The following is a 19163-nucleotide window of genomic DNA, read 5'->3' on the forward strand; positions in this document are numbered from 1 at the left end:
TGCCTACTGAATTGTCATTAATCTGTGGAATTGTCATGTAAATTGTCATTAATCTGTGGAATTGTCATTAATCCTTGATGTCAAATTGAATTTTTACTAAATGAGTGATGAAGCACGTTTAATAAACACATTTCTGCCATTAACGATATCCAGGTGAACATAAACAAACTAAGCATTTATTAGATTAGATTAAATTAGATTAGATTCAACTTTATTGTCATTGCACAGAGTACAAGTACTGAGGCAACGAAATGCAGTTTATGAAGTGCAGAGTATGTGCATATGTAAAGTGTAATAAGTGAATAAATAGATATGTACAGTAAGAAATAGATATGCAATATGAACAGTAATTGGGACAAGAATAGCAGCAATATAAGTTAGAAGTGTAGATATGATAAGTATATGTAAAGTAGAGGTGTAAGTATTAGTGGTGGTAATAAGTGAAATGAAGTGAAAGAGGTATTAGTAATATTATATTAAGAGGTATTGTATGGTATAAGTACGATTAATACAGTGAAAAGTGGTAGAAAAAACATTCTGGTGCAAATGTTCAGTGGCTGGAGGAGGGTGTGGCAGTCAAGCCAGGGTGGAGGAGGGAAGTACAGTGCAAATGTTCAGTGGCTGGAGGAGGGTGTGTGGCAGTCAAGCCAGGGTGAAGGGGGGAAGTACAGTCACTGGGGGAGATGTGTGTGGGGGTGGGGGGCTATCCCCGTGATGCAGAGTTCAGTAGAGTGACAGCCGCAGGGATGAAGCTGTTCCTGAACCTGCTGGTCCGGGAACGGAGAACCCTGTAGCGCCTCCCAGAGGGGAGGAGGGCAAACAGTCTGTGGCTGGGGTGAGAGCTGTCCTTTTTGATGCCGCGTGCCTTCCTCTGGACAGACTCAATGGTGGGGAGTGAGGAACCGGTGATGCGTTGGGCAGTTTTCACCACCCTCTGCAGTGATTTACGGTCCGCGACAGAGCAGCTGCCATACCATACTGAGATGCAGTTTGTAAGGATCATAGACATATATGTCTATGGTAAGGATGCTCTCTATGGCAGCGGTTCTCAACCTGGGGTCCGCGGACCCCTTGGGGTCTGGACGCCTTGCCTGGGGGTCCGCGAAAACGTCTGGCTTCCAAACACATGTAGACTAATGTTACACGGTGTACCGATACTAGAAAAGTTTTGAAAGGTATAAGTATAGTTACTTCATTAAAATAGCACGCAATCAGAGCGCACTCACTGTTCCGCTCCCTGTCAGGCTGCCTGCACGCATTGACTGCAAGGGCGGGGCTGCCCAACTCTCACACATGCAACAGACAGCCTTCACTCACAGCGAGGAATCTCAGGGGAGACATGGCCTCATGTGCAGGAGCTCTGGCCAACCGTCCTCGGCTTGTTTTAAAAATATAAGTGAGATCTGGAAGTACTTCGGATACGAAGCAGACTGTGAAGGAAAGCCCATCGACACACAGAGACCCGTCTGTAGAACATGCTTTAAAGCAGTGGTCACCAAACTTTTTTGGCCAAAGATCACAAACTCTGCCTTGCTGACAGGCAAGATCTACCTATTGAGGCGTTGAGAGAAAAAGACTGTCCAGACTGTACTTACAACTTAACTTTTTATTTAGCCTAATTGTAATTGAGTGAAATTAAACACTTTGGTCCAGCTTTCAAGTTGATGTGACCAAGAACACACTAAATCACTAAATCACTAAATCAGTGCAACATAAAAAGGAAAATGTTTGTTAAACGCACTCAATATGAACAAGAAAAAACACATTTGCAATGAGCAGGCTGGATATGAACTGCTTTATTTATCAACTGAAGTTACAACACAACACTGACCATCTTTGTTTTCAGATCATTTGACAGTTGTTTTGAGGCCCCCATGTTGCCACTCTTCAGAGGAGAATCAAGGAGAAGCACATCTTGCAATTGGCTACCTTAGATAGTTTTTCTAATGATTGAATGCACCTTTCTATGGAATTGAAGGCTTAACAAGCTAATCAGACTAATTATGTGTTGCAATTATTCAGTATTGAGTAGTTACAGGTATTCAAATCATGAAAATTATTAGGGTGCCTAAATATTTGCAGAGCCTATTTTTCACATTTGATTTCATTTCAAATACTGCTACACTAAATATCTTTGTCTGGAAAACACCCCAGTACTCAGTGTTAAATAGAAAATGAATAATATCCCACTGTGATTTTTTTTTGGTGAAGACAGAGTAAATTATCATGCAGCCTCAGAGGGTGCCAAAACTTTTAATACGACAGCGTGCATATTAATATTTCGAAAACCAACACGGTAATTGGAATGAAGTGGGAGTGGCCGATAACTAACATAAGCGCAAACGTACTCATGTAACGTCACCTTTAACATTAATATTAAGAAACACGTTGCAGTGTTAAACGAGTCGTAGAAGTTAAAATAGACAAATATCTGTCTCGAAAACCGTTCATTTGGGTAAGCTAATACATAACGTTAATCTATAAATAGACTTAGGATATCGGTTTATTTAAGAAACTGGCCGATAACCAAGATAACAACGACAACCAAGAGAGCTCGAGGATTTTATGCACGCGAGTTGAGCCTAGTTGCGAGCTGTCAGACGAGCTGTCAGAATGTTGGAAATCTCTCTACATTGCTCAGACATTCTGCAACTTTACCCAATCCGACTGAACATGTTGAACTCTTCCGACAGTACCCGACAATGACCAACAAACACCAACTGCTGGCGCACACTGACCCAACTGTTGGTGTTTGTTGGCGTTTGTTGGAGAATGTTGGCGTTTGTCAGGGCAGTGTGCAGGCTGCTTTAGAAGGGGAATTTAGTGGGAAGGCCTGAATTTGTGAGAAATCGTTGGTGATTACGTTCATATCAACTCTACGGACATCCTCGGATTTAAATAGCTGGCGTTCATGAATCAGGCGGAGATCTTTTCTGACGTTGGTCTTCCGAAGACCGTTAGAAAACATTTCGGAAGACACTTCAGAAAATGTTCAATGTTTTTTTTTTTTTTTTCTGTATTTAAAAAAAATAATAATTTGGAGATCGACAGGGAAGGTCTTCGAGATCGACACGTCGATCGCGATCGACAGGTTGGCGACCTCTGCTTTAAAGGGAAAGGCAAAGGGAGGTAACACGTCAAATATGGCTAAGGACCTCTCAGACAGACACCGCGAACTTTTCAGAGAGTTCAAAGAACGACAGGTTAGCAAATGTGATTATAAACATGAACACCCCCAAGTTCACCCATATACAGCCTAACACCAGTAGCCTTAGCCTAGTTTAGCGACAAGCGATTTTCCCCATCACAGAATGTTGACTATGCGTAGTACAATGATCATGATGAAGTGTGGTTAACGTAACTAAATCGCACTTTTCACGCTAGTAATGTTAACTGCCATATTCTGCAAGTGATGCATTTAATCTTCCAGCAGTACGGGTCGTGTTTATCGTTGCAGAAGGCCCTTTTTAAAAGATTGGTTAGCCGAAGGCATATCGGATGTTATTCTCGTTTAAGACGTTGATCTAGCTTTCAATTTGGCTTCAAGAACGTAGCCCAGTTCATTGTCAAAATGAACCTCTAGAAAGAAAACGCCATACGTGTATAATCAATGCAGTGATGTCACCATGTTGTTTTCATTAGTATCTTGCTGGAGGCTAATACTAATATGAATGCCATTTGTTAAGTGTTCGTGACAACGCTAATACAGACAAGTGCTCATCACATCAGCCATAAAACAACTGCAGATATCTGGCTTCCAAAGGTTGCCATCGTTCAGTGACAACAAGACCGGGTAAATAAACTGCACTGGACAAACTATGTGCTGAGAGACAGGAACACCCTTCTCATTGATGACACACACACACATACAACACCACCACTGAAAAGAGTTTATCATATTTTTTGTACAGAGATTTGTACGGAGTGTCAGTCGGGGATACCAGTTTTTGATAACATTAGGTGGATATTTCATGTTTGTTAATGTCTTTGTTAAAAATAAATCTTCAGAATCATCTCAGTTGGAAAACCCTACAATCTGAGTTGTATTGAAAAACCCTACAATCTGCTTTGATAAAAAAATGTATTCCATCAATATTTGGTTTTTATGTAAGGTAAACATTATTTAGCTTCTCAGCACATTTTCCAAAAGATAATTTACATTTCCTGTACAGATAGAGTATACCTTTGACCCCAAACCACTTCCTGTACAGGTAGAGTAAACCTTTGACCCCAAGCCACTTCCTGTACAGGTAGAGTATACCTTTGACCCCAAACCACTTCCTGTACAGGTAGAGTATACCTTTGGTCATTGGCACGTGTCCATAGGTACCAGAGGACTAAGACAGATATTTTACTCTATATTGACATTGCCTCTGTTTCATTAGAAGACACCTTTGTTGACGCGCATTCTGGAGACCAAACCCATTTTGTCCCCACCATATAGGACCAGTTTAGCTACACACACCACAAACCCATGTTGTTCCCACCATATAGTACCAGTTTAGCTTCAAACACCACAAAGGAAATACAGGTTTTTTTTTATTGACATCTCCATAGTTACCACAGGGTGAAGGTTCATTTGATTGACATCTCCATAGTTACCACAGGGTGAAGGTTCATTTAATTGAGATCTCCAAAGTTGCCACAGGGTGAAGTTTCATTTGATTGACCTTTCCATAGTTACCACAGGGTGAAGTTTCATTTGATTGACCTCTCCATAGTTACCACAGGGTGAAGGTTCATTTGATTGACCTCTCCATAGTTACCACAGGGTAAAGGTTAATTTGATTGACCTCTCCATAGTTGCCACTGTGGTTCATTACCATGACACACACAGAATGTCACTGCAAAAATGTTGCATAAGTAACATTCTTGCCCTCAAGTCATCATCATTCAATATATCAGCTATCTGACCAATCTTACACTTCATCTCCATCAACATGAAATCTATTTATATATTATTTTTGGAGCAGGAATGCAGTGTGTGGATATATTTATATATTATATTATTATATATCAAGTCATCATGACATATAGTATATCAGCTCTCTGATCAGTCTTAAACTTAATCTCCATATAAATATATTTGATATGTTATTTTTTGGAGCAAAACTGCAGTATGTGGATATCCTTCCTGTGTCCATCTGCTGATCCCAACTTGGCTTTTCAGCTTCTTGATTATAGGTATATTACATTAGACCTATAATTCTATGCTTCAATTCAAAACTGTAGCATGTATATATGCATATGCATATAATAGATTGTGCTGTAATGTATTTTTTATTATTTTCAATGCAACTGTTTTTTTAATACTAATATTTATTTTGGAAGATCTAAAAGACAAAATAAATTGGGACAATTAAATCTGTATTACCACTGTGATAGCTTTGGAACAACACAACCCAAACTAGAAGGCAAGCGCCAGAGTCCTGCTGTCAGACTCCAGTCCAGATGGTGGCAGTACTGCAGAGTTTTATGGTTGGTTTGTCAAACACTAGGAGTTCGCAAGTAAGAAGATTTCACAGGCGTGCACGGAAAAGTTGCGGCTGATTCAGAAAAGGCAGAGTTTAGTCGACATTGCTGTGATAAACACTGTTTGACGTCCTATCAGACATAAACAACAAAATATCAGATTTCTGTGTGTAAATGTATACGAGGGACGTTTTAAGTCATAGTATCATAACGTCTAAGAAAACGTCATAAGTTCCATAATAGCCTGCTTCGTTAGAACCCTACGTTAGCCTACTCGAATGCATCCGCACTAGGGAAGTGGAAGATGCGGAGACCGTGAGTTACTCCGTGCGAAATGCAAAGTTCCAATTAGACGATGAAAACAAAGCTTGAAAGTGATTATATTTGTCTTTGTGTTGAGTTAAATCGGGAGTGAGAGGACGGGCTTCCCTGGCCATATACTAAGCTCTGGACGAGATAATCTCTTTTTGGTTGCTAACATGAATCTTGGACTGCCGACACACCAGGTACCCCTGAGACTGACAGTGAAAGAAGAGGACATAAAAGAAGAGGAATATGGACAAATGATTACATGGGAAGACGAAGAAGAAAGGCCCATTGCAGATCTTCACTGTAAAACGGAATCAGACTTCACAGAGTCACTAAGCTCCACGTATAATGAAATACTACAGACAACAGTGGAGGTTAAAGTGAAGAAAGAAGAGGATGAGCAAGAACACAACGATTGTCTTCTGGAAAGTAAGTAATTTCTGACTGATGCACTAAGAGCTTTGTTCATTTGTCAACTGATGATCATGTATTGTGATGTGTATTGAGACCTACAACATTCTGTCAGTGTGCTGGCATCCTTTGAGTGTTCTCAAATATTTTCGTCTGATACCTTTCAATTTCCAGGCGTTAAAAGCAATATAGATTGATTTTTCTAAAAAAATGTGACCTGTTAAAATCACGTATTGATCTGGCTTTGTTGATGGATAAGTGGTGGGCAGATATGGCTGTTGAATGAAGTGCTCAGGTTGTTGCCCAACACTACTTAACCCAAACCAAACCAACCATCTAATGAATTATGGTAATTGCAGGGGTGGCAAAGGGGTATCTAGGGGTGGCCCAGGATGACAAAGGGGTATCTAAGGGTGGCCCTTTATGATGAATAGGACTAATGATTTGGCCTGATACTAAACCCCAGCTTGTATTTGTGGTGTGTGTGTGTATGTGTGTTTGTGTATTTGTAGTCGTGTGTGTGTGTTTATGTGTCTGTGTATTATTTGTGGTCATGTGTGTGTGTGTGTGTGTGTGTGTGTGTGTGTGTGTGTGTGTGTGTGTGTGTGTGTGTGTGTGTGTGTGTGTGTGTGTGTGTGCGTGTAATTTAATTAGTAGTCGTGTTAGTGTTTGTATATGTATGTGTGTGTGCGTGTGTATGTATTTGGTCATGGGTCTATAATAAGCCATTCAAAGAGCTGGTGAGGTCTATTTCCCTACAGTGATTAAAAAAATGTTTTAATTTAATCTCAAAAATAATTAGATTAATAATAATAAATATAAATAAGCTTCCAAGAGACTGTTAATTAAAATCACACAATGTCGTGCATATTGTCATTCTTGTTGCAGTCGTCCAAATGAACAAAGATACAATGTCACCTTTCAGCGGTCATAACTGCAATGATGAAATAAATAAAAAAAGTTAATTATGAATATATTTATATACATATAAACAAGCTACCAAGAGACTGTTATCATTCGATTATTCGCTGGTCAAAACTGCCGACATTTTCCTTAAAGTGGTTCTTCACCCTGAACACATTTTCACATTTCTCAATATGATCCCTCACTGAAATATTGGGTCCTCAAGCTCTTCTTTATTAACATTTATCAACATCATTTCATTGAAGTTTAAAACTCCACATGAACTTAAATGTCCACCAAATGTATTGATGCTCACACTGTTGGGCAACAATATTCCGGTGGACGACTCTAAAGCATTAGATATGTAAGGTATATATCTTAAGGTGTGTACTGTATATATATAGACATAGTATAACAGCATGCAATATTATTGTGCTGCACATTGTGGTTCAGATTAAATAAGAACAGTAAAAAATGTTTATTGTAATATGATTATTATGATGAGCCAATGCATGTCATGATTTGGGGATGACATCAAGGCCTATGACTGATGCATTAAGGCAGTCGTTCTCAAAGTGTGGTCCCGTGGTCTCACGTGCTGCTAACAATTGTCTGGCGCCAGGTCTACGTAGGTAGGAGGCCTGTTGTTCCGGGGACATACTATTTAGATAGATGATCCGCGAGTTTTTTTTTATTGGCTAAGTGGTCCTTGGTCTGAAAAAGTTTAAGAAACACTGCATTAAGGTAAACATACACATGCAAATTTTTGTATATATATATATATATATATATATATACTCAACCATTTGTTTTGATCTGTATTTGGAATTGAATATTTCCTTATCAGGGTACAATGAATTGCTGCATCTAGAACATATGTCTGTCATTCTAAATCCATATGGAACTCTTTCAGGTTCATCAGAACATCCAGATGGAACACAATATAAGATCCATGGACAGAATGATGAACTCAACCAGCAACTCAATGGAAGGCCGTACCACTGCACAGTCTGCAGGAAAAGCTTCACGGTCCTGAGAGAACTTGAGGAACACCAGCAAACACACACTCTTCCTCATAAATGTGCCCAGTGTGGAAAAGCATTTTCACGCGTTTCAGGTCTTAACGTCCACATGCGAATACACACTGGAGTGAAGCCTCCTAAATGTGCCCAGTGTGGAAAAGCATTTTCACGCTTTTCATATCTTAAAACACATATGCTAATACACACTGGAGTGAAGCCCCATAAATGTACCCAGTGTGGAAAAGCATTTTCACAAGTTTCAAACCTTAAAATACATATGCTAATACACACTAGGGAGAAGTCTTATGAATGTGCCCATTGTGGAAAAGCATTTTCGCACGTTTCAAATCTTAAAACACATATGCTAACACACACTGGAGAGAAGCCTCATAAGTGTGCCCAGTGTGGAAAAGCATTTACATGTTCCTCAAATCTTCAAAGGCATAGAGTAATACACACTGGGCAGAAGCTTCATGTATGTGCCCAGTGTGGAAAAGCGTTTTCGCACGTTTCAGTTCTTAAAATACATATGCTAATACACACTAGGGAGAAGCCTTATAAATGTGCCCAGTGTGGAAAAGCATTTTCACAAGTTTCAAATCTTAAAACACATATGCTTATACACACTGGGGAAAAGCCTTATACATGTGCCCAGTGTGGAAAAGCCTTCACAACCTACTCACAACTTAACATCCACATGCGACAACACACTGGGGAGAAGCTTCATTAATGTGCCCAGGGTGGAAAATCCTTTACATCCTCCTCACAACTTAACGTCCACATGCGAACACACACTGGGGAGAAGCCATATGCATGTGTAGAGTGTGGAAAAGCATACACTAGGTCATCAAGTCTGAAATGCCATCAGCGTCTGCACAGTGAAGAAAAGGCCACATAAATGCAATACAGATCAAGCCTTATTGTGCATTAATTGAAATGTACAAGAAAGCACTCATATATTTTCTCATGCACACACACACACACACACACACACACACACACACACACACAAAGGCAGCAGAGAACAGGCCTCTTATTTACAACCACACACACACACACACACATGTGCACACTCACACACATCCTCATGCTCACACACACTCACACAGGCAGCACAGAACAGGCTTCTTATTCAAACACACACACACACACACAAGTGTGGGAAAGATGCAAGCAAATCAATCCTTATTGATCAGAAAAGAATCCCATGAAAAGAAAATATTTGGACACACACACACACACTTACATTCCTTTGTTTGTCTGTTTTATTAGTTTTCTTCTGTCTGTTTGCCCTCATCTGCAGAGGTATGACAGGGGCATTGAGTGATATAACACAGCACACCGTTATGTTTTTGTTTGTCATTATTCTGTGAAGTAAAAATGTCTTTTTGCTTATTGAGTGATTAACACAGCACACCGTTATGTTTTTATTTGTCATTATTCTGTGAAGTAAAAATGTCTTTTTGCTTAATGAGTGATATACCACAGCTCACCGTTATGTTTTTCTCTAAAATGTCTTTTTGCTAAATGAGTGAATAACACAGTCACTGTTATGTTTTTCTCTACACTGTCGATGCATGTTATGTACACCTTCCTGCCATTAAAGATACAGAATGAAGTTTAATGTAAAGAAACCAAGCATTTGTTTATTTTACTCTATTATCACCTTGTAGTGAAATTGTAGGGCAACACAAATATTCTACATTCATTCACATTACCTCTGTTATTATCAGAAACGTTTATTCCAAACAACTTCCTGTACAGGTGGGGTTTACCTAATTCTAATTCTCATGTAAAGTAGTATTTATTGTTACACCATGTTTTTTTATTGCTCTTAGCTTGACTGTTCTCTCCCTTGTACGTCGCTTTGGACAAAAGCGTCTGCTAAATGACTAAATGTAAATGTATACCTGGCTGATGACGGTTTATTTGACTGACATCTCCGTAGTTAGCACAGGGTGAAGGTTAATATGATTGACATCGCCATAGTTAGCACAGGGTGAAGGTTAATATGATTGACATCACCATAGTTAGCACAGGGTGAAGGTTCATATGATGGACATCTTCGTAATTAGCACAGGGTGACGGTTCATTTAATTGAAATCTTCAAGATGAAGGTTACTTACCATCAGACACATGGACATGTTGTACTGAAATATTTTTTTTTCAAAGTTGAATATCCACATTGTGCTTTCACTGCAAAAATGTTAAATTTGCAACATTTCGGCCCTCAAGTCATCATTATTAAATATATCAGCTATCTGACCAATCCTAAACTTCCTCTGCATCATTTTTGGAGCAAGTGCAGTTTCCCCTTACCCTTCCTGTGTCCAGCACCTGGTGAGTGTCCCCTTACCCTTCCTGTGTCCAGCACCTGGTGAGTGTCCCCTAACCCTTCCTGTGTCCAGCACCTGGTGAGTGTCCCCTTACCCTTCCTGTGTCCAGCACCTGGTGAGTGTCCCTTTTCCTAGTTTAGCAACAAGCGATTTTCCCCAGCACAGAATTTTGACGACGCGTAGTATAAAATAGGGGGATATTTGAATGAATGAAACCCAAAAACGACTGTATGCTGGTGTACTTGGAATAGGTGACAATCGCCACAGGTTTGTCCGGTCAGAACATGAATGGATGTCAAGTCCCAATGATGATGTAAGAACTGATGTTTAGTGAAAACACACACTCAAGCCTCGAATGGCAGGATGAACATGAATGACTGAAGATGAACGGTGAATACGAATATCCGTGTAAAGGACTCGTATTCACACATGAATCCGTGAACCGTGAAATGAACAGTGATTGACTGATAGAATCCGTGTTTGAACCGTGAAATGAACAATGATCCGTGTTTGAACGGTGATCGAGTTATCCGTGGTTTCTATGGAAATAATATATAACAAATATACACAAATATTAACAATTAAATAAGATAGAGATGAAACAGTATATACACTATGAATATTACGGCTATGATTAACTGCGGATATGTTCCTTTCACACCGTGCCGCGTAACGGTGAACATTCCATTTATCCCGTAATAACAGTTACTGATTGAAGTGACAGTAACAAGTGAAATACAAATTATACAGATGACACATATAACAACACTCACATTCTCAATGACGCACGGCAAGAATGATCGCGAATGTCTCTGAATTGAACTGATGAACTTCCGATGGCTGATGCTCCTCTCCAACTCCAACTGCTTACTTGACCCACAAAATGGCCATGAGGAGGGTAGTTCTTATACAACTGTCTTGAAACCGGCTTGGGGTGGCCAAAAGGTCCGTAAATTTCCACTGTGCACGAGCCCCACGGAACTCTGGGATCAACTGATAGGATGACCTCTCTATGGACCCCAGGTCCCGTGAGTGGCCTGCACAGTGGGGTGCCCAGCTGGATGCAACTGGTGGCCTTTTTAACACGTAGTACAATGATCATAATGCAGAGTGGTTAACGTAACTAAACCACATTTTTCACGCTAGTAATGTTACCTGCCATAATCTGCAAGTGATGCATTTAATCTTCCATCAGTACGGGTCGTGTTTATCGTTGCAGAAGGCCCTTTTTTAAAGATAGGTTAGCCGAAGGCATATCGGATGGCACTATTGCATTTATTCTCGTTTAAGACGTTGATCTAGCTTACAATTTGGCTGCAAGAACGTAGCCCAGTTCATTGTCAAAATTAAACTCCAGAAAGAAAACGCTATACGTGTAAAACCCTACAATCTGCTTTGATAAAAAACATTTTTTCCAACAATATGTTTTTATTAGGGCTGTCAGCGTTAACGCGTTAATCTATGCGATAAAATATTTTAACACAATTAACGCAACTTAAAAAAAAAAAAAAATATTTTAATTTGTAATGCCTTTATTTGGATAGTTATGAAGTTATGACAGGAAGCGATGCGAAGAGGATTGGGAAATGACATCAGGCCAGACTTGAACCTGTGTCCCCTAGGGCAATGTAAGTAGGGGGCTTGGCCTACCAATAGCCCCCCTTGTTCAAAGTGGGGAATGACAGAAAAAGTTTGAGAACCACTGCGGTAGTTGAAGATGGAGAGAGCTGAGGGATTGTTGGGCGGAAAGTTTCTGTTTAATAGGCAAAATTACGGAACAATCAACAAAACTAAAGTTGTATGTAGCATTTGTCAAATTGAATTTAGCTATCACCTTAATGCAAAGCACCCGACAGAAAAATTCAGCTCCTCGAGCAAGCTGCCACCGTCACCCTTACTGATGACCACTGGACATCAGTCAGCAATGACAATTACCTGGGTGTCACAGCTCATTTGATTGACAATGTATGGAAATTGAGATATTTTTCATTGGAAGTAAAAAAAAAAAAATACATTTTTAATCGCGATTAATCTAGATTAATGAATTTCAAAATGTGAGATTAATTAGTTATTTTTTTTAATCTATTGACAGCCCTAGTTTTTATGTAAGGTAAACATTATTAAGCTTCTAAGCACATTTTACAAAAAGATAATTTAAAAAACTATCCTACATACTGTCAAGTAATGCCAAATGTATAAAAGGACTATCTAAAACTCTTGTGAAATTAGTACTATATGATTTTAGAGCAAAAGAGTCCAAAAGCATATAACATTACAAATAGGTATATGGTTTAAGCCTATATGGTTTAATTTGGGATGCGATTATGAGGGGGTCCTCGGAACATTTTCTGCCCTTTGAGGGGTCCCTGGCCCCATAAAGTTTGAGAACCCCTGATTTAAAGACATGAACATAGCTTATTGCATCATGTGTTGATGTGGTGGGACTTCTACAGGCAATCTACAGGTACTGCAGGTATTAAATATGTCACTTAAAGTAGAAAAAAACCGCACTCTCAAGCTTGTCTCATTGCTTATTTATTTTGACCAGTTTATCCACAGGCGCGTTTCGGCCTAAGCCATCGTCAGTGTGTAGCGTGAACACCAAAATGGATGCTTTTTATCATAAAGGGGTTAAGGGTCAAGGGTTACAAGTGAATCACATGACACCAACAGGTGAGCTGCACCTAAGGGTGCACAGATTCACAACATGTTAAACAATAAATAAACAAGAAAATCATATCAAACAGTTGCCAAACTCAACAGCCTGAAATAAATATAGAAAACATAATAATAATAATACAAAATTGACAAAGTCAAGTAGGCTAAACAAAAATACAAAAATGCAAACAGAATGATTGAGGCGGTAATGCAACACCCACTTCAGCCCCTCTCCTATAGCATCCTAATACATCAATAAGCAATATGCTCCACACAACTCATGTGCACAACCCAGTGAATACATCTTTACACAGAGAGATCATAAAAAGCAGCTCAAAACTAGCTCTTCATTCAAACCATTAGGGTGTACTGTTTGAAGCATAAAGATCCAGTAGGCCTCCCGCTGAAGGAGATAGCGCTCTCTGTCACCACCCCGTTTAAGAGCCTTCACTGCCTCTATGAAATTTCAAGGTGCAGACGTCGTGCCCAGATTCATTAAAATGTCTTGCTACAGATGACTTAATGTCGTGATTACGTATATTACTTTTGGGTTAATTTATTCTTAGTCTTAATTCTCTTTTTGTTTTTCCAACATAACAAAATCTGCATGGGCATTTCAGTAGGTATACGACGTGTTGTGCGGCAAGTGATTCTCCCCCTCACGGAGAATGACTTGCCAGTCTGCGGGTGTAGAAAGGAATTACCCTTGATCATTGCATTACAATATACGCAACCCCTGCAGGGGAAATTGCCAGGATCAAGATTTGTAAGCCAATTGTTTGGCGGAGTATACGAGTCTGCTCTCACCAGCGTATCTCTCAAGTTTGGGAATCTTTTAGAGGCAAAAAATATGTCACATGGGGGGTTGGACTGTGAGTTGCTTCTTGCTGTGCATGCTGGGAGTCAGAGGCATGCCCCTCTCCCTCCCTCTCTCTCTCCCCCCTTTCCGTCCCTCTCTCTCTCTCTCTCCCTCCCTCTGTCTGTCTCTCTCTCCCCCTCTGTCTCTCTCTCTCCCCCTCTCTCTCTCTCCCTCCCTCTGTCTGTCTCTGTCTCTCTCTCTCCCCCTCTCTCTCTCTCCCTCCCTCTGTCTGTCTCTCTCTCCCACTCTCTCCCCCTCTGTCTCTCTCTCTCCCCCTCTCTCTCTCTCCCTCCCTCTGTCTGTCTCTGTCTGTCTCTCTCTCCCCCTCTGTCTCTCTCTCTCCCTCTGTCTCTCTCTCTCCCTCTCTCTCTCTCTGACTGTCTCTACAACATCTGCTGACATAGCATGACCTACAATATTTATGAAATGCAGTTGCACTACATTTCTCAGTAACGTGGTAGTCACATCGCTGTCTTTTGAATCAAATAGCTTTTTAGTTGTGAAGTTGTTTTAAGTTGTAGGCTGTGGACAATCTAGTCTGGAAGATCTGCCAAACAAAGTTAATTAGAAGAAATGGTTATTTCGATTTTTAAATGAAAAAAAAAAAAAACTTATGGTATTTCCCACAACTTATAATAATAATAACATCTTATAAAAAAACTTCTCCTTATTCTTATATCAGTGTCAAGACAAAACCTGACAAATTCATCTCCACTTTAACACAAATACATTTTTACATCACATAATAACGATCATTTCTCCACCATAAGAGATGATACTACAACAACAACAAAAAAAGTGTGTGTGAGTGAGCATGAGGATGTGCATGTGTGTGAGTGTGCGTGTGTGTGTAAATAAGAGAGACATCCTATTCTGTGCTGCCTGTGTGTGTGTGTGTGTGTGTGTGTATGTGAAGTGTGTGTGTGTGTGTATGTGAAGAGCGTGTGTTCTAAGAGGCCTGTTGTGTACTGCCTGTGTGTGTGTGTGTGTGTGTGTGAGAGAAAAATATATGACTTTTGTTGTACCTTTCAATTCATGCACAATAAGGCTTGATCTGTATCTCAATGCTTTATCACAGAGTTATATTGTAAACATATAAGAGGTCAGGTACATTTATGTGGACCTTCACTGCCATGTACTATCAGGTGATGTTTTAAAGACCCAGCTTGTTTAGGAGTTTTTCCACACTGGCATGAGTATCAACATATGCAATTGACAACTGCAAACTTCAGACTTCAGAATTCAAGCATTTACGTGGCCTTTTCTTCACTGTGCAAACGCTGATGGCATTTCAGACCTGCTGACCTAGTGTATGCTTTTCCACACTCTACACATGCATATGGCCTCTCCCCAGAGTGTTGTCGCATGTGTCTTTGAAGATCTGAAATCTGTGCAAATGCTTTTCCACACTGAGCACATTTATGAGGCTTCACTCCAGAGTGTATTAGTCTCTTCTCCCCAGAGTGTATTAGCATATGTCGTTTCAGACTTGAAACGCATGAAAATGCTTTTCCACACTGGGCACATACATGAGGCTTCTCTCCAGTGTGTATTAGTATGTGTCTTTGAAGATCTGAAACGAATGAAAAAGCTTTTCCACACTGAGCACATTTATGAGACTTCTCTCCAGTGTGTATTAGCATATGTCGTTTAAGACGTGAAATGCTTGAAAATGCTTTTCCACACTGAGCACATTTATGAGGCTTCTCCCCAGTGTGTATTAGCATATGTCGTTTAAGACGTGAAATGCATGAAAAAGCTTTTCCACACTGAGCACATACATGAGGCTTTACTCCAGAGTGTATTAGTAAATGTCGTTTAAGACGTGAAATGCATGAAAAAGCTTTTCCACACTGAGCACATACATGAGGCTTTACTCCAGGGTGTATTAGCATATGTCTGTTGAGGGTATTAAGGTGTGCAAATGTTTTCCCACACTCTGTACATTCATGAAGCTTCTCTCCGAAGTGTATTCGCATGTGTCTTTGAAGATCTGAAACGAATGAAAATGCTTTTCCACATTGAGCACATTTATGAAGCTTATCCCCAGTACTCGTTTTAGGATTGAGATGGATTGAAGCGTGGGTTTGCTGGTGTTCCTCGAGTTCTCTGAGGACCGTGAAACTCTCCCTGCAGACTGTGCAGTGGTACGGCCTTCCATTGAGTTGCTGGCTGAGTTCATCATTTTGTCCATGGAGCTTCTGTTGTGTTCCATCTGGTCGTTCTGATGCACCTGAAAGAGTTTCATATGGATTTAGAATGACATCTAGATGCATCAATTAATTGTTACCCGATGAGGAAATATTCCATTGTTTGGATGTTCTGATACACCTAGAAGAGTTAGATTGGTTGTTAGACTTGCTTTCCTGGCTCTGCATGGGAGCATGTTTGTGTTTCAACCCCCTTCACTAGTAAAACAAAATCTATTTCTTACTCACACTGACTGTGCGCTAGTATTTGGCATAGTAACCACATCATTTGAAAAATTGACAGAGAACTGTCAGCCAATAAATATTTAAACTTATTTTCCTGTGAGCCTTCTCTGATTGTAGTCTTGCCACTTCTTATAGGAACTGTGTGCAGAAATTTGATATTTTTAGGTTTTTTCACAGGTGACCTGTTTATGTATCATCTTTAAAAATCAGTTTGACGGTATGGTGGTGCGAAGGACACAAACACAACTGCCATTCCCACTAGCGGCGGTGCTGCGGTCCGAGAAGAAACTCCTACAAAAATGTAAGAAAAGCTTGGTAACACTTTACTTATTATTCCTCGCTAATTCACAAAAATAAAAAACATCCAAGTTTCCTCTTCAACACAATTTCCTGGCTAACCAAGAGCCACAATGTAGCCATCCACTCCATCCCTTTAACCTGTAATAGTAACGACTTTTTCAATAAAAAAAGATTAACAACCTTCTTTCCACTCCCAGCCGACACTACACCAGAAACACCCATGTGACCTGGGGTTTTCCCAGAACCCTTCACACCTACTGACGTCCCAAAATATACCTCCCTGATTTTCTCATCAAAATCCTCAACATGCCTATTAGACCTTGTCCCTGTGAATCTGCTTAAGAACACTCTATAACACCCTCTTAAGAACACTCTAGAACACCCTTTTAAAAACACTCTAATTGATGAGACTTAATAATAATAATGATTAATGATAATAATAATTGCTAATAATAATTAACACTGACGTCAGGATATGCTCCAATATCTCATCAAGACAGCGATCATCTAACCATCTCTTAAAAAGCCAAGCTTTGGCCCCAATTACTAATTACAGACCAGTCTTCCAGTCTTCCAGTCAGGCTTCAGAGCTCCACAGCATTGAGGAAGTTCTAGTCAAAGTTGTTAATGACCTACTTATTGCTTCTGATAATGGATCTGTTCATCAGATGCAATAGTATGTCATTAACAGCCAAATGGAAGAAATATATATATATATATAAACAATAATAATTGAAAACAAATATATATACACATTGAATAATAATAAAAATAACAACTACAATAATTATAAATAATACAAATATAAAAAACAAACTCTCTAGATCTTCTCAGTCACAAATCACCTGCTGAGCTCAATCACACAAAATGCAAGTGGGTATGTTTATTATTATTTTTATATATATTTTGTATTATTATTCATGATTATTAAAATCGTTATTTTTATATATTTGTATTATTATTATGGAAAAAAAATATATATAATGATATATATTTTTCATAAGCCACCATTTTGTAATTGCACTTTTGTGTGTAACTAACTTTTCTATAACATTTGCCTAGAATTAATGAAAATGATTACTTTAATATCTATTCACTAATGGTTATCCAGTTTTTATTTACTCACACCCCACACTCTTCAAACCCACTGAAGCAGCACTTAAACAAGTTACACATACACCTCTCTATCTCCACAGGAAACATTTCCTGAAATGTCTAAAGGTTGCAAAAGCCTGGAGGTGCAAAGACATCAAATCTGTTAGTCAATTAATGATGACATCAGACTAATAGATTTGACTCAAAAATCTACAAGAATGCCTGCCTGCCTGCCCCCAGAAGTCATTATTTGACCATTGAAAACAGCTTTCTGAAATGCAGTCTGAAATGACTTACTTTCCAGAAGACAATCGTTGTGTTGTTCCTCATCCTCTTCTTTCTTCACTTTAACCTCCACTGTTGTCTGTAGTATTTCATTATAAGTGGAGCTTAGTGACTCTGTGAAGTCTAATTCCGTTTTACAGTGAAGATCTGCAATGGGCTTTTCTTCTTCATCCTGGCATGTAATCATATGTCCATATTCCTCTTCTTTTATGTCCTCTTCTTTCCCTGTCAGTCTCAGGGGTACCTGGTGTGTTTCATCACAGCCAGGTCTCAACGGCAGTCCCAGATTCATGTTAGCAAAGGACCAGAGATGATCCCGTCCAGAGTTCCCGATATAGTCAGGGGAACACCAAAGAAAAAAAAAACATTCGCTTTCGAGCTCTGTTTTCTTCGCATTTTGCACGGAGGAATTAACTTATATATTGTTGCAGTAAGTTAGCATATAAAGATCAGTTAGGTTAGTGTTTACGTAAAGCCGTGTTTATCACAGCAAAATATGAAGACGAAATTACCCTTACAGAATCAACAACAGCAACACGGTAGACTTTTCACGTGGACTCCTCTCTAATGTTCTTACTTGTGAACTTCCGGTAGTTGGTAAACCAACCAGAAAACTTTGCATTACTGCCACCGTCTGGACAGGAGTGTGACTGCAGCACTCTCTCTCTCTCGGTTTCCAGACTAAATTGTCCCCAGCCTAAAACAGAAAACATCTTCACAACTGAAAAGCTATTTGATTTAAAAGACAGCGATTTGTTACCACCACGTTTCTGAGAAATGTAGTAAAACTACATTATAAATATTGTGAGTCATTCTCTGTCAATACATTTTGTAGTGACCATTCATCCAAATTTTGAGGGTCACAATTTGTGTTGACTGGGGAACCCCCATAGCATATTGGTGCCTAATATGACCGGTGCACAAAGTAAGAGAATAAGCGTGGGGAGAGAGAGAGAGAGAGAGAGAGAGAGAGAGAGAGAGGGAGAGAGAGAGAGAGTGACACACCTTCTTCCCACACCTCTCTCCTCCACACCTCTCTACTCTCTCTCCATCACTCTCTCCCTTCTTCCCACACCTC

At 39.6% G+C, this 19163-nt stretch overlaps 3 protein-coding genes across 3 annotated transcripts in view; 2 read left to right on the forward strand and 1 right to left on the reverse strand.

Moving 5' to 3' along the window:
* The window catches only part of LOC116219811 (gastrula zinc finger protein XlCGF57.1-like), a 69513-nt gene that overhangs the window by 33399 nt on the left and 16951 nt on the right, over positions 1-19163 (forward strand). The gene's annotated exons all lie outside the window — the stretch shown is intronic.
* LOC116219795 (zinc finger protein 239-like) lies at positions 5510-9110 on the forward strand. The gene is made up of 2 exons (XM_031563733.1): positions 5510-6210; positions 8009-9110. Exons 1-2 carry the CDS (start codon positions 5952-5954, stop codon positions 8845-8847), a joined length of 1098 nt encoding a protein of 365 aa, XP_031419593.1. The 5' UTR covers positions 5510-5951; the 3' UTR covers positions 8848-9110.
* LOC105908769 (zinc finger protein 664-like) lies at positions 14956-18784 on the reverse strand. The gene is made up of 2 exons (XM_031563726.2): positions 18098-18784; positions 14956-16203 (listed from the first exon to the last, which is right to left on the reverse strand). Exons 1-2 carry the CDS (start codon positions 18375-18377, stop codon positions 15221-15223), a joined length of 1263 nt encoding a protein of 420 aa, XP_031419586.1. The 5' UTR covers positions 18378-18784; the 3' UTR covers positions 14956-15220.

Source organism: Clupea harengus, chromosome 26 (assembly GCF_900700415.2).
Source record: "Clupea harengus chromosome 26, Ch_v2.0.2, whole genome shotgun sequence".
NCBI classification, from domain to species: Eukaryota; Metazoa; Chordata; class Actinopteri; order Clupeiformes; family Clupeidae; genus Clupea; species Clupea harengus.

Bases quoted from the DNA above. Each gene is read 5' to 3' on its own strand.
- LOC116219795 (XM_031563733.1), top strand. From the start codon at position 5,952: ATGAATCTTGGACTGCCGACACACCAGGTACCCCTGAGACTGACAGTG. The intron at 6,211-8,008 runs GTAAGTAATTTC...GAACTCTTTCAG, and splicing joins CAACGATTGTCTTCTGGAAA to GTTCATCAGAACATCCAGAT.
- LOC105908769 (XM_031563726.2), bottom strand. From the start codon at position 18,377: ATGAATCTGGGACTGCCGTTGAGACCTGGCTGTGATGAAACACACCAG. The intron at 16,204-18,097 runs GTAAGTCATTTC...AAACTCTTTCAG, and splicing joins CAACGATTGTCTTCTGGAAA to GTGCATCAGAACGACCAGAT.